Raw genomic sequence first — 15,279 nt, forward strand, 5'->3', positions numbered from 1 at the left:
TGTTTTCTCCCTGAATTGTACCTATATCCTTGGCATGTACAAAATCACCTTTCTTGTGGATCCAATTATATGTGGCCAAAGGGACAAGTCCATGTTTGAAAAAAGGGCCTAAGGAATATACAGTTCGTCCCTCTCCTCTTTTCTTTTGTATTCATAAATAGAATTTGGAGAAAAGGGTCTCTCTTTCCATCACATACATACCACACTTCCACATCTTTCAAGCAGGAGATTTTAAGAAAAAAAGTAAAAATAAACTTTAAAAAGCTTCTTAGTGCTTAGCAGCTGTATTAGTTTATGTAATATATTTTATAGGAGGAAAGAACATTTCTCATAAACAGTTCCTTTCGAATCAGCACAAATTTAGGCATCAAATCCTTAAGCAAGTGTTTGTTTCTAATAAAAGCATTTTTAGCAAGACACCACCCAAGCCATAAAAGAAAACACAAGATTATCAACATAACTAAACTTGATGCTTGGAGGACCAGAAAATGAGCAGATTAATTAGAGTTCTCTAATCTTTCTTAAAATTGGGCTAATTGAGCTAATCTCTTAAAAAGAAGTCTTATCTGAAGATTAGTAATGCAAAACTCTCAACAGCTTTCCCCAAATTAGATTTTTATTAGAAAAACAAAAACAAACAACTTTCTAAAACTACAAACATAAATTGTCTCCACTGTGTTAGACCCCTTTTCCCCACATGAAAGTTTCATTAGGTCAATCAACATAACTGATCCCTAGTATACTTTTGGCATTCCAGAAAGGATGCTGATCTTGGTGAGGGTTTTCGGTTTTGTTCTTTTTTTTGTTTTTGTTTTTGCAGGGCAATGAGGGTTAAGTGACTTGCTCAGGGTCATACAGCTAGTTAAGTGTCAAGTGTCTGACGCTGGATTTGAACTCAGGTCCTCTTGAATCCAAGGCCAGTGCTTTATTCACTGTGCCACCTAGCTGCTCCTTGGTGAAGGTTTTGATCCTCTTCTCAGTTTGGGGCATTCTACCTGCTGATGTCCCATTGGCCCTAACCAGATTAAGACTGGGACTGAACATCACTAGTGTACCTCATGGACTTCTGGTCTTGAGTCAGAGCCAATGAAGCTCCACTTGTTACTCTTGGTGTTCAGCTTCTTCTATGTAGGGGGCATTTAGTTGAAGTCCTGGTGGTGAAAACATTAGAGGAGAGGTAAAATGAAATGTTTTCTTATGGGGCTCATCATCCAAGCTTTTAGATTGACTTTCTCATCTTGTTTTTCCACCACCTTTTAAGTACATTCATTAAAGGCTTGGAATTATAAAAAGTGACTGGTTTCCATTTTTAATTATCTAAGTATCCCATTAATATCAGCCATACTGAGTTGTGTGTTAAATAGCACAGGGGATACTTCCATATATATAAACTAAATTGCAACTCTGTGTGTGTGTGTGTGTGTGTGTGTGTGTGTGTGTGTGTATGTGTGTGTGTGTGTATGTGTAGTTGGGGGTAGATGCTATTCCTCTCTCAACAAGCATAGCATTATTTGGCACAGAAGGAGAATAATTAAAAAAAAAAAAAAAGATTCCCTAGGCAGTATTAGCAATCTACCAGGCTTGGTGTGGAAGGCTAGTCCAGACACTGGGAATTTAAAAACAAATTAAAGTCACAATATGAACAGTGTAATTTAAATGACCGAATTCATTAGGGTCACAAGGCTTGGATGAAATGAGAGTAAAAAACTCCCTTCCTTCTGATCAAATGAAAGACTTCTGGCTCCAGGTTTACAAATAGAAAAATCAAGGCTCCAAAGGAGCCCATGGTCTAATTATGGGAGACGTCACACAAAAGGAAGTTTAGCTGCAGGGCAGGTAAAATGGTTTATTGGTCCTTAGGTTATATAGGTAGGAACAGATGGCAATGTGTGACTTCAGTACATAGATTCAGAGCCCATGGTTAAGGCCTGGAGGTTCTTAGGAAGTAGTAGTCTATGGAAGTTCTTCATTTCATCAAAAGGAATAGAATTTTTGACTCCCAACTCCTCCAAGCCCTGTAACCAGTTAATCAGCCCAAGGAAAGGAGAAAGGAAGGCAGTGGATTGGGGGGGGGGCGGGGCAGGTAGGGCATCAGAACAGAATGGTAATCTAAAGCAAGCAAAATAAAGCAATCTAGTAAACAAGTGTTTGGGAGATTGAAGGGGAAATGATGTTGCAAGTTTATTACCACTCTTTGTTTTAAGGGCAACGAGCATGGCACAATGGAAAAATCACTGGCTCTGGAGTCTGCTCTGGTTTCAAGTCCCACTTTCCTCTCTTTTTTAATAATAAACATTTTTTAATTTATAGTTTTGTGTTCCAAACTTTATTCCTCCTTCCCTCCCTCCCTCCCCCTCCAGGAGGCTGTAAGCAATCAGATATGGGTTATACATGTGCAATTATGTAAAACATTACCATATTAGTAATTTTGTACAAGAAAACTTGAATAAAAGAAAAAATGAAAGTGAAAAATAGCATGCTTCAGTCTGTGTTCAATCAATATCAGTTCTTTCTTTGGAAGTGGATAGTATATGTTTCATCATTTATCCTTTGGGATTGACTTGGATCATTGCATTGCTGAGAATAGTTAAGTTATTCACAGTTCATCAAACAATATCGATGTCTCTGTACAATGTTCTTGTGGTTCTGCTCACTTCACTATACATCAGTTCATACAAATCTTTCCAGGCCTTTCTGAAAAAATCCTGCTTATCATTTCTTATAGCACAATAATATTCCATCATCATCATATACCACAGCTTGTTTAGCTATTCCCCAATTGATGGGGACTCAGTTTCCTCACCTGTAAAAGAATGGGGTTTGTGCACAGATATCTCGTCTTGCCAGTTTAGCTCTATGATCCTTTGCAAACATAGCAGAGAACCTACTTCTCTTGGAACATGTAGAGGCAAGGAAAGGCAGAGTCACATCCGATGATTGCCTGCCCTTACTTCTCTTACATATTGAATGCAAGGTCTGCATAGCTCAAACACACCCCTACAGAGATTTTTTTTTTAGTGAGGCAATTGGGGTTAAGTGACTTGCCCAGGGTCACACAGCTAGTAAGTGTTAAGTGTCTGAGGCCGGATTTGATCTTAGGTCCTCCTGACTCCAGGGCCGGTGCTCTATCCACTGCGCCATCTATCTGCCCCCCCTACAGAGATTTTTATTGCAGTCTTCTCATTCCTTCTGTCCCCTAAGGGCTTCCTTATAGCAGAGGGAGGAGGTGGTTGGGGCAGAGAGCTGGGCACCGGGGTGGGGGTAAGAGGGGAGGTGGGAAAAAGTTCATTCTAGAGCTTCAGTCCTTCCCCTTCCATCTCATAATAATGATAGTGATGATGGTAATAATTTATTAATATATTACATATTATAAATACAATAATAGCTAGCATTTACATGGTGCTTTATTTAATGTTTGCAAAGCACTTCACAAACATTTTCTCGTTTGATCCTCACGACAACTCGGGAGGTAGGTGCTATTATTATCCCCATTTTGCAGATGAGGGAGTCAATGACAAATGAGGTGCAGTGACTTGCCTGGGGTTGCACTATCAGTAAGTTTCAGAGGTTGGTTTTGAACTTGGGAACTTCCCGACTCCAGATCTCGTAGCTTGCTTCTCCCGCCCCCGCCCCGGGGAAGGTTCTGAAACCAGGGGGCGAGCCCCCGGGAGCGCGCGCCCCTTTCCCCCCTCCCCCCAGCCCTGCCAACGCCAGAGTCGGGTTGTTGCTTAGCAACGGCTCAGCTCCAGCCACAACACGAGAAGCGAGCCGAGTTCTTGGCGGGTCGTCTGTGTCCGCGTCTCGGTCTCGGTCTCGGTCTCGGCTCTCAGGTGTCTCTGGAGGGAACGACCTTCCAGCCACCTTCTCGCGCAGTCTCCTTCTCCTTTTTCTCCTCCCCTCCTGCCCGCCCTCCTGGGGGTCCTCGTCAGCCATGAGCAAAGACCAGGTGAGATGGGCAAGCAGGACACACCAGGGGCGTGCCCTTCGCCACCCCATGAACTCCCGCCATCGGACCCTGAGGGTTCCAAAGTGAAGCGTCCCAGGGTGGGGAGCAGGGAGGTCTTAGCATTCCCCTTGAGATGGAAGGCGTCGGAGAGGTTGACCGCTTCTTTGTACACATGAAGAAAGCAAGCTTCAGAGAAGGTAAGGGACTTGTCTAGGGTCACACACAGGTAAAGTTAGTGCCTGAGGCAGGATTAGAATCTAGGCAATTCCTTACTCTAAGTCCAGTCCATTACTCAGAGCTGCCAGAAACCCATTTTACACATTAAGAAGCTGAGGTCCAGAGAGACTAAGTGATTTACACGGGATAACAGAGTTAAGTGGCAGGGTTGGATTCGAAACCACTTTTCCCTGACTCCGAATTCAAAGCTTTTCTTGCTAGCCTTATTGTTGTTTGTTTGTCCTTTCTTCTCTGAGGCAATGGCAAGACATAGATCAAGACAGATGCAGTGGGACACCTTGGCCTTTTTAAGCTAAGGTCTTTTCCGGGTCTCAGTTTGTCTGAGGCAGCACCCATTCAGTGACTAAAAGACTAGTTTTATTGACCCCTTCCTTTATCCACCGACTCTCAGGTGACTGCACTCACCAACCCAATCCTTTGGATATCAGATTCCAATTGTCTGTCAGAATTCCATGCAGCAAAATTATTCCATTTTTCTAGATTTCCCTTTCCCTTGATATCCTACCAGCTCAGTCTCTTAGAATGCCAACATCCTTAGCCCTTACTGTAGATTTCAGCCCCTCTCAATCAGTTAACAAGCATTTTTAAGTACTTTTGTGCCAGAAAAAAAAAAAGAAACAGCCCCAGCTCTCAAGAAGTTTACATTCTATTAATGATTATTGTTTGAATCACAAAGTATCAGAATTGGAAGATGACCTTTGGGATTATCTAGTCTAGCTCCTTCACTATACAGATGAGAACCCTAGGGTCTAGAGGAGGGGAAGTGTCTCACTAAGGCTCACATAATTAGAATGCAAACTTCTCATATCCCTAGTATCTAGGATTGAACCTGTGGCATACTTACCAGAAATTGAATTTTAACTCATCTCCTAATTCAGAACCCAGCACACTTTCTATCATACCATGACCTATAATTTTTCCTCATCTAACACCATCCTTCTCCCTTCTCTATTGTATATAAGCAGCATAGTTGTAGACAAGTAGAAATCAATATATCTGTAGGACATGTTTTGGAGCTACTCTCTGACCCCTACTCACATTATTAGATTGGGTCCTCAGAGCTCAGCTATTAACTTTCCTCTTCAGAATCATGGGGTAGCCTTGAGGAGTAAACCCATGGGGAAGTTACCCAATGCTTTAGCTCATAAACTTCCTCCCATCCCAAACCTTTCCCCTAGGATTATCAGCTGATTTCAATTAGTCAGCCAGGCTTAACTTTTTTTTTTTTTTTTTTTTTTTTTTTTGCTGGGCAGTGAGGGTTAAGTGACTTGCCCAGGGTCACACAGGCTAGTAAGTGTCAAGTGTCTGAGGCTGGATTTGAACTCAGGTCCTCCTGAATCCAGGGCCGGTGCTTTATCCACTGTGCCATCTAGCTGCCCCAGGGTTAACTTTTAGAAAAGGCTGTTTATCACAGTGATATAATTGGTACAAAAGATCTCCCCAAACTTGGGGCATACTCTCACAAAGGTACCTACAGAGTGCAGGGTAAAACCTTGGCAAGCTCATTGGTAGCAAAGTGGCAACTCACAGCTTTTGGTGGAAGACTTTTTCTCCTCTTTGGGTGAAGGGGTGGGAGGAGAGCGTCTTGAGAAATTCTCTTTGGCAAGTTGTGACTTAACTGCTGGACTCCTTGAAGAGCCCCAGACCTGCTTTCCTCGTTGTATCCAGTATATTTTTGGCTCCAGATCCAGAGTGTTGCCAGATGCCGCCATCTTTCAGGTGTTCCTGGGATGGTGATGAAAAAGTTAAATCCTCAGATCCTTTGGGTTTTTTGGTTTGTTTGTTTTTTTGCAGGGCAGTGAGGGTTAAGTGACTTACCCAGGGTCACACAGCTAGTAAGTGTTTCAAGTGTCTGAGGCCGGATTTGAACTTAGGTTCCCCCCCCCCCCCAATCCAGGGCCAGTGCTTTATCCACTGCGCCACCTAGCTACCCCTCCTCAGATCCTTTGAAGTTCATAAGGTCTTCCTCTAGCCATACAGGGTTTCAAGGGAAGAGTCCAGAGCTGGGGCCTTGGCTGGAATTGCCTTCCCCTGAGTCATCACTCACTGGAATCACTTGGTTTCAGAACTGTCTTGATATTTGATAGAACTGCAGGGGTGACCAGGTTTCCTCAGCCAGTCTAAACAGTTACTGTATAATGTCACAAATTCTTCCTGTGGCTTTCAAGAACTTTTCACACTCTGACTGATTGAGAAAGTTCTCACATGGTTATGGTATCAGGGAGTAGCATCTTGTCACTTACTTTAAATGCAAGGGAGTCACTGATTGACCTACTCAATGATTGCCCATGAAATGCTGATCATAACCATCATTATAGTCATGTGAATTAAAGAGAGTTTTCTATAATAATGATAAGCAACTTGCTTTACTTAAGAAACCATGTTAATGCCACATAGTAACCAACTCTTTATAAATTGGCCAAATTTGTACTTTTGGGTATTTTGTAATCTATAATTACCCATGATTCTTCATGCTTCATTATTGTCAGAGTCTATGGTAATAATATTTATTTTAACATTTGACTTGTATTCACGAGATTGTGGATTTTTGATGGAAATTGACAGAATTTTGGTTTGCCTACTTACTAACACAAAGGATCATTATCACTTAGCAAAATCTCCACGGATCCCTACCTTGATGTCTCATCCTGTGGTGGACATACATAATCCTGGGTTCTTGAAGGTTATACCCAGACCACAGACCCTGTTGAGCCAGATGATGGTCTGCTTATGCTTATGTTCGAGGACCAAGTCAGATAAATTTGAAGAGTCTCATTACTAGGTCGAAAACTTTAAGTTGATGCTTTTTTTTTTTGGCCAGATCAAATTTCTAAGACCATCTACTGGGTTATAGAGACTGTGAACTCAAGCAATGGAAAGAGTACCCATATGGTTAGAATTACAGATCCTTGAAGAATGGAAGTTTAAATAAGTAAAACCTCGTGATTTTAGACATAATGTGTATTATTTTTACATAAGAATTTTAAGTAAAATGTAAACTTGTTGAGGGAAGGGACTGTTTCATTTTTGTCTTTATATCTCCAAGTACCTTGCTTTCAGTAGACACCTAATAAATGTTGATTGTATAGTCAATTAGTGGATTTCATTAATCACTTTTTCTGTTTGAGAATCTTCTAATAATGGCATTTTGTTGCATTACTGTTGTCACCTCTCCCCGGAAACTATAAGCAATAATAGCCTTGCAACCTGCCTCCTTTCCTCAGGTCTTCATCAACTACAACCCATCCTCCATTCATTTGCCAAAAGAGATGGCAGCTCCGTATTATCAAACAGAAAGTTCTCTGGCATTTAAATTTCATTACAATCTGGCTTCTTCCTACCTGTTCAGCCTCTCCACTCCATGCACTTGATAATCCAGCTACACGGGCCTCTTTGGCATTCCTCAAACAAGATACTTCATCGCCTTCTTTGTGCCTTTGAATAGTGCTCCATACCTGGAATGCTTACCTAATCATCTGCCTCACTTAGTTTCTTTGGTTACCTTAAAATCTCAAAACAGGACAGCTAGGTAACTCAGTGGATAAAGCACCTGCCCTGGATTCAGGAGGACCTGAGTTCAAATCTGGCCTCAGACACTTGACACTTAGTAGTTGTGTGACCCTGGGCAAGTCACTTAATACTCATTGCCCCACAAAAAAGAAAAAAAATCTCAACTCAAATGCCATCCTTTCCATAAGACCTTTCCTGGTTCCTACTTTGACACTACTTGTATAGATCTTGCATGTACCTTGTTATGTACATGTTATTTCCTCCCCTTCTCCCATCCTCTCACCAGTTAGATTGTGAGCTCTTTGGTTGTGTTTTTGACTTTCTTTGCATCTCAGTGTCTAGTAGAATACATGGAAAATAGTAAGCACTTAGTAAATGCCTTTATTGATCTGATCACGACCAAATACTTTTTTGAGAACACTGTGATGAAATGACCTTTTCTAATTGGGGAGGGGTGGAATGTAGGAGAAAGTGAGGATATGTTAACATTGCTTCAAGTTAATACATTTTTTATTTGTAATTATGGCAAAGTTCCATTACTTCTATGCTTCATCATGCCATCACAGGGACCCTAGATTCTCAGAGTACGCCAGCCGAGCAGAAATTTTGATGAGCTTTGGATACTGTTCTTGAATGGACTGTGTCTGCTAGGACCTGAGCATCAGCTGAGCTCTGCCACTGTGTGATCTTGTGGCATGTCATTAAGCACTTTTTCCTCAGTTGTAAACTGATGACATTTGACTAGAAGGCTACTTGCGGGGGGGGGGGGGGGAGGGGTGGCAGCTAGGTGGCAAAGTGGATAGAGCACCCGCCCTGGAGTCAGGAGGACCTGAGTTCAAATCTGGCCTCAGACACTTAACACTTACTAGCTGTGTGACCCTGGGCAAGTCACTTAATCCCAATTGCCTCACCAAAAAAACCCCCCAAAACAAAAAAACAAAAAGAAGGCTACTTGTTTCCTTCCAACTCTAAGTCTGACTTATGATCCTGTGACTGTGCACAAGTCCCCAACTTAAGTCACCTATCTGGCTAACTCCAGAGGGTGACTTTTGGAAATGTTTCAGTTTCATCTTTGTGAAAATTGTGATGACAAAGGGGAGAAATCCCCTGAAAACTTAACACATAATACTGAATTGTCTTTTGTTAAGATGTTTCTTCTGAGATTGCAACACCTTGCAGGAACTGGTATGAGCCCACAAAATGATCATATAACATTTTTTTTTAATCAGCAGAGGGCATTCTTACACTATTTTAGTTGAAATGTGATTTTTAACATTCTGTGGACACTTATTGTGTTTATAATAATCTAGAGCAGTTCTTTTTTCTTTTAGAAAAGGAAAAAATAGTGATTTTGTTTTAAATGATGGCTTAAGTAAACAGAATGGCTTTAACTTCAGAAAATGAACTGTGTTTTTTCTTTGAAATTTGCTTACATATTCATTCTGTTTGAAAATGTGAACAGTGGTAAAACCGTATTTGTTGAAGGAAATTTTAATATATTCATCTCATTAGTAGAAGGTTGATCCTGAGATGGCATAATTCTAGAATAGGAAAGCGTAGTGTATGCACTTTCAATTCTTTCAAGTCGGATATTTTTTAAAAAATACAAACCTCATGCAGCTGTTCAGTTCATTTTAATATTAATTTAAAAATATAAACCAAGTCAGATATTTTAGGTCTTAGTTGAAGTTCTCTCAGGTTTTTAAGGATACACTTTTTATGGGTTTCATGTAGTTTGTTGATTTAGAAATCATGACAATAACTTCTCATGGCTTGACTGGGCCCTGTCAGTACAATCTTTATGACCCTGGGCAAGTCATTAGGCCTTAGTTTTCTCATCTATAAAAGGAGGGTGTTGGATTAAATTACCCAAAAAATCTCTTTCAGTTCTACTTCTACCATTCTAGAACCTGGTTACCTGCTTTTTACATTAAGTCCAATTCAAAAAGCATTTATTGAGAGCCCATTATCTATGGGCTAGGTACTGGGGACAAAAATGAAATATTGCCTGCCCTTCAGGAGGTTACTTTGTACTATTTCCTAAATGTGTGTGTACCATCCTATGTAAAAATCAGTGTTTTAAAGTATTTACTTATTAACAAAAAATAAAGCACAAATATTATTTTTCCTTTTTGCAGGGCAATGAGGGTTAAGTGACTTGCCCAGGGTCACACAGGCTAGTAAGTGTCAAGTATCTGAGGCTGGATTTGAACTCAGGTCCTCCTGAATCCAGGGCCGGTGCTTTATTCACTGTGCCACCTAGCTGCCTCCAAAGTACAAATATTAAGTAAATGAAAATAATAATCCTATATAACTGTCTGAGGATCATGCAGAGTATTGATAAGGGTCGCCTTTTCTAGTTTTTCAGAATTGAGCTCAATACATTATAGCCACCAATCCAACTGATATTAATTAGGATCATAGTATGTGCAATAAGGCTTCCAGGTGGTAAGGTAGATAGAGTGCCAGGCCTAGAGTCAGGAAGACTGATCTTTGTGAGTTCAAATCTGGACTCATAACACTTGCTAGTTGTATGACCCTGGGCAAGTCATTTAACCCTGATTGCCTCAGTTTCCTGATCTGTGAAAAATAAGATGGAGAAGAAAATGGAAAACCACTCTAATATTTTTACCAAGAAAACCCTGAATGGGGTCACAAAGATTTGGACATAAGTTAAAAAACAAAACAAAACAAAAATAAAATGAAGACTGTGCTAGATGCAGGGGATTCAGAAATGATGCAAGACATAGTTCTTTCCTTCCTCCTGTCCCCTATCCCAGGCTCTAACCCTGCTTATAGATGTAGTGGGCACAATAACACAAGGACACACTAATAAAAGTGGCTCTTTTTATATGGTACTTTAAGATCAATAAAGTCTTTTGCCTCTCCTCATTTAATCCTTAGACCTATAGCATGAGGTAGGTACTATACTCAGGGATAGTGATCTTCTCATATAGAGGTCAGGAGACAGGCTCACATGTAAATGTCAGAATTGGTTCTTTTCTGACTCCAAGTTCAAGGCTCCTTCCACAATAGTACACTGCTTTTGGAAAGAAACTATAATATAATGTGTAATTTTTTAGGTACAGAGGAGAGCTCCAGGTATAGTGGTATGAGACACTCAAAGGAGACATGGAGTAAATGCAAGTTTGTATTTAGTACCTACTCAGTGTGAGGCAGTGTGACGAAAAACAAAGTTGCTATCCTCAAGGAGCTGACACTGTGTTGGGGATGATAACACATACATAACTAAGCGTAAAGTAAATATAAGGCAATTTGGGGAGGGAGAAAGGGAGGCCGAACAAAGGCCTAAGCAAGGAAATAACATTGAGCTCAACTTTGCAGGGAGTCAGGGTTTTTAAGAAGAGTTTGTTTCAGACATGAGGGACAGCCTGTGGTACAGACACAGAAAGGAGAGCTGGTTGGTTGCATATGAGAGACATCATTTAGACCAGTTTGTCTGGATTATTGAATGGGTGAAGGGGTGTAATATATAACAAATCTGGAAAGTTAGGCTGGAGCCGGATTTTGAGAAACTTTAAATGCCGGAGCCAGAGCAATTTGTATTTAATCCTAGGAGCAATACAGAGCTACTAATACTTGAGTAGGGGAGTGACACAGTCAGAACTCAGCTTTAGGACTATCATTTGGATAACTGGAAGGAAGGAAGTTTGAATAGGGAAGACCCTGGACATTGGAAGACCAATTATAATTCTTTACTCTTAGGAGGCTGTAGCACTTGACCCAAGTGAGAGCTGATGAGGGCCTGAACTAGAGTTGTGTTTAGTAAATTATAGGGCACAGGTGTAAGAGATTTTGAAGAGATTAAAATACCTTAGGGCTGGAGGGATCAATGAAGACTTGATACAGAAAGTGATGTGTGAGCTGAGGACAGAAGAAAGGAAATAATTTCAATAGACTGAGATATGGGGAAAGAACATTCCATACATTGGGCATAGCAAAGACATCAACACAGGAAAGGACAGGATATGATTAGGAAATTGACAGCTAGGTGACATCATGGCTAGAGCTCTGTGCTTGGCATCAGGAAGACCTGAGTTCAATTCCAGTCTCAGAAACATCCTAGTTGTGTGACCTTGGGCAAGTCACTTAACCTCCATTTGCCACTGGAGAAGGAAGTAGCCAAACATTTCAGTATCTTTGCTAAAAAAACAAACCAAACCTAAATGGGGTCATGAAGAGTCAGACACAACTGAAACTACTGAACAACAATATCAACAACAAAGTTGTCTGGTTTGCCTGGAATGTGGAATTCACAAGGTGAAGTAGTGTGAGATAAAACTGAAATGGTAAATTCAGTAATTGGAGCTAGAATATGTTTTTTTTTACAGGAAAGACTTTTTCACTTTTGCCCTTCTGTCCCCAAAACTTAGTGCAATACCTTAGATGGGATAGGTGCTTAATAAATGCTTGTTAAAATGAGTTGCATTGTTGAGGGCCTTGACTGTCAGGTTAAGAAGTTAGTATTTTATTTCCTAATTATGAGAAACAATTGAATATTTTTGAATGGGGGATGGCATGATATATTAGGAAGATTATTTTGGAGGTAGTATAAAATAGATTATAGAAGGGAGAGACTAGATTCAGGGAGACCAATTAGGACCATTAAATCTTCCCAAGTGATAATAAAGACCTAAAATGGGTTAATAGCAGTAGAAGGCAAATTTAAGTAATATTTTGAAGGCCACACAGATGGGATGTGGTAACTGATTGAATGTGTGAGATGAGAGAGAGTAAGGAGTCACAGAAAACTGAGACTTCAAGACTGGGTAGCCAAAAGATATTGACAGAAATCGGAAGTAGGGATGGGGCACAGGTGGATAGATAATGAGTTTAGTTTTATACACATTGAGCATGAGGTGAAGGTAGGACATCCAGTAGGGAGGTGTTCAACTGGCAAGGAAAGTAGAGCTCAGGTCAAGATATCTACCATAGAATTACTCTATCATCTTTTAATATTTGTTTGTTCTTGTTTGATGCACTTTTCATCTTTGCTCCAACCAGACTAAGTGGTCTCATTAGTGTGGATTAATCAACAAGATTCTAAATTATCACATTGGGAATACAAAGAGCATGGTCTAATGGGATGAAATTTAGAACAAATAAGTTTTAGTGGTGAGAGTAGAAGATATTGGCTTTTGGACATGTGTGAGTAAGGAAGGTGGGGCATTCCTGGATAGGGCCTGTCTTGAGGAAGCAAAGGGGGGAAATGTGGTAAAATATGAAAGTTTTTAACAGTCGGTTAGGATAACTGAAAGACGCCAGTTTTTCAAGGACCACCCTTTTGGGGAGGAGATGAACAGTCCGCCTGCTGCGCATGTCAGACTGCCTGCCGGGTACAGTCCGCCTGCTGCGCATGTCAGACTGCCTGCCGGGTACAGTCCGCCTGCTGCGCATGTCAGACTGCCTGCCGGGTTTTTTGACTTCCGGGGTGGAGAGAAGCAGAGTAGGCCTTTTTGCCTGCTTGGCGGGACTCCTGGCGGCGCAGCACAGACGGTCTCCCTCACTCCAAAGGTGGCCTTTTTTGGTTTGGTGAGTTTTTATAAGAAATATAGACTAAGCCTAGATTTAAGACGATTTCTACTGTATTTCTACTTTCCTATCCTTCTAATCAACAACACCTTATATACAATAAAGGCTCTATCTAGAAAACCAGAAGCTTCTTCCATTTACTGGTCTGGGAGATAAATTAAGGGAAAAGTTAAGTAGGGGAGATTTATGATCTAATATCCAATTTTAAATTTCACACCTGCTAGGTAGAGCAATTAATGGTTGCTCAGGGGAGAATGAAGATGTCAGAGGTTCTGGGCCTTACACAATTAGATACTTTGGAAATATTGGAAAAATAAACCTTTTCACACCATAGTGAAGTGGGTGTGTTGTCAGAGTGGGTCAGGTGTTAAGAGTACCATTGGAAAATAGGGAGCACCAAGGATTGACCTATTCTGAAGACAAACTTGGTTTTTAAAATTGCCTAAAGTTGGCTTTGGATATGCTTATATATTTCTTTTTCTCTAAAGGAAGCACATTCTAATGGATGATAAATTAAAAGACTGTATAGATTTGTATAATTGACCTAAAATGTGATTACTTGCATACTAAACAATTTTGGTTTTCCTCATCTCTCACATAGGAGAAAGCACAGAGTAAAGAAAGAAGCAAAACACCAATCCGATTTTTGCCACAATTGGCACAGGTAATATACATAGATATTCTTATACATTTTCTTCAGTATTGATAATGTTTTCAAACTTGAAATGAGCTGTATGATTCTCAATTAAGAAAACTGAACTTCATTAATTAATTTTGGTTTATTTGGTGAGGCAATTGGGGTTAAGTGACTTGCCCAGAGTCACACAGCTAGTAAATCTTAACTGTCTGAGGCTGGATTTGAACTCAGGTCCTTCTGACTCCAGAGCCAGTGCTCTATCCACTGAGCCACCTAGCTGCCCCCAAACTTCATTTATTTTAAAAGAAATTATATGTTGCAAATTTCTTGAGAAAAAAAGTGACAAAAAACTCAATTCCTCAGCAGGTTTAGGAAATGGGGTTAATTAAATATTCTGGTTGAAAAAATAGAACACAAGACAGTGGGTAGAGGGGTAGCCTGGGAATCGGGAAGACCCAAGTTCAAAGCCTGCTTGTGACACATACTCGTTATGTGACTCTAAGGAAATCAGTGTCCTTGTCAGCTCTCTCTAAAACTATAAACTTCAGAGAAATTACTTATCTTTGGGACCTTTTTTTGCTTTTCTTTGTGTCTTTAATTCTTAGCACAGAGCCTGGCACATACTAAGTGCTTGAGAAGTTATTGTTGACAGATCTGCAATAGGAGTGTGTTTCCCCACTCTGTGGGTCCCAGAGTGATGAAATCACAAGTCTAAACAAGCAGCCCACAAAACTCCACAAAGCTATAATCATTCCAAATATAGCTTATTTTTTCTTTGATGGGACAGATAGTCAAAAGAGGACCAGATCAGAAATTAGGATACTGGGGCTCTACGGGCTGTCCCTCAACCCTGAAATGCTTTCCTTCTTCATCTCCTCTTACTGCCTTCTCTGACATCCTTCAAGTCCCAAATAAATTCCCATCTTCTATAGAAGCAGTGTCAAACTGCTTCCTGCTCCCTACCCTCTACCTCCAGCTGAAATAACAAGATTAAAATATCATTGGAAAATATTTAACAAAATAAATAAAAATACAACAGAAGATAGAAAATGTTAATATGTGGCTAAGTCAATAAGCAGCCTTTAGGGTTTCCTGTAATAGTTTAGTGGTCCCTAATTTCTATTTGAATTTGATAGCACTATGCAGGAAGCTTTTCCCAACCTCTTAATTCTAATACCATCTTTTAATTATTTCCCATTTCCTCCTCTTTATATTTGTGTGTGTATAAATATACTTATATATACATACATACATACACACACACACACACACACACACACACACACACATAGATACATACATATACTTGCTCATTGCCTCCCTGAGTAGACTGTGAACTCTTTGAGGACAGGGACTATCTTTTGCCTCTTTCTGTATCCCCAGTACTTACTGACAC

General features: G+C 40.4%; 1 protein-coding gene across 1 annotated transcript in view; it reads left to right on the forward strand.

Annotated features, from left to right (window-relative positions):
* The first annotated feature begins 3,827 nt into the window (after positions 1-3,827).
* Positions 3,828-15,279, forward strand: part of DNAH7 (dynein axonemal heavy chain 7) — a 304,763-nt gene continuing 293,311 nt past the window's right edge. The window contains exons 1-2 of the mRNA XM_043992176.1: positions 3,828-3,946; positions 13,848-13,910. Coding sequence (XP_043848111.1) covers positions 3,932-3,946; positions 13,848-13,910 — 78 coding nt within the window. The 5' untranslated portion in view covers positions 3,828-3,931. The remainder of the gene's footprint in view (positions 3,947-13,847; positions 13,911-15,279) is intronic.

This window comes from Dromiciops gliroides, chromosome 3 (assembly GCF_019393635.1).
Source record: "Dromiciops gliroides isolate mDroGli1 chromosome 3, mDroGli1.pri, whole genome shotgun sequence".
NCBI classification, from domain to species: Eukaryota; Metazoa; Chordata; class Mammalia; order Microbiotheria; family Microbiotheriidae; genus Dromiciops; species Dromiciops gliroides.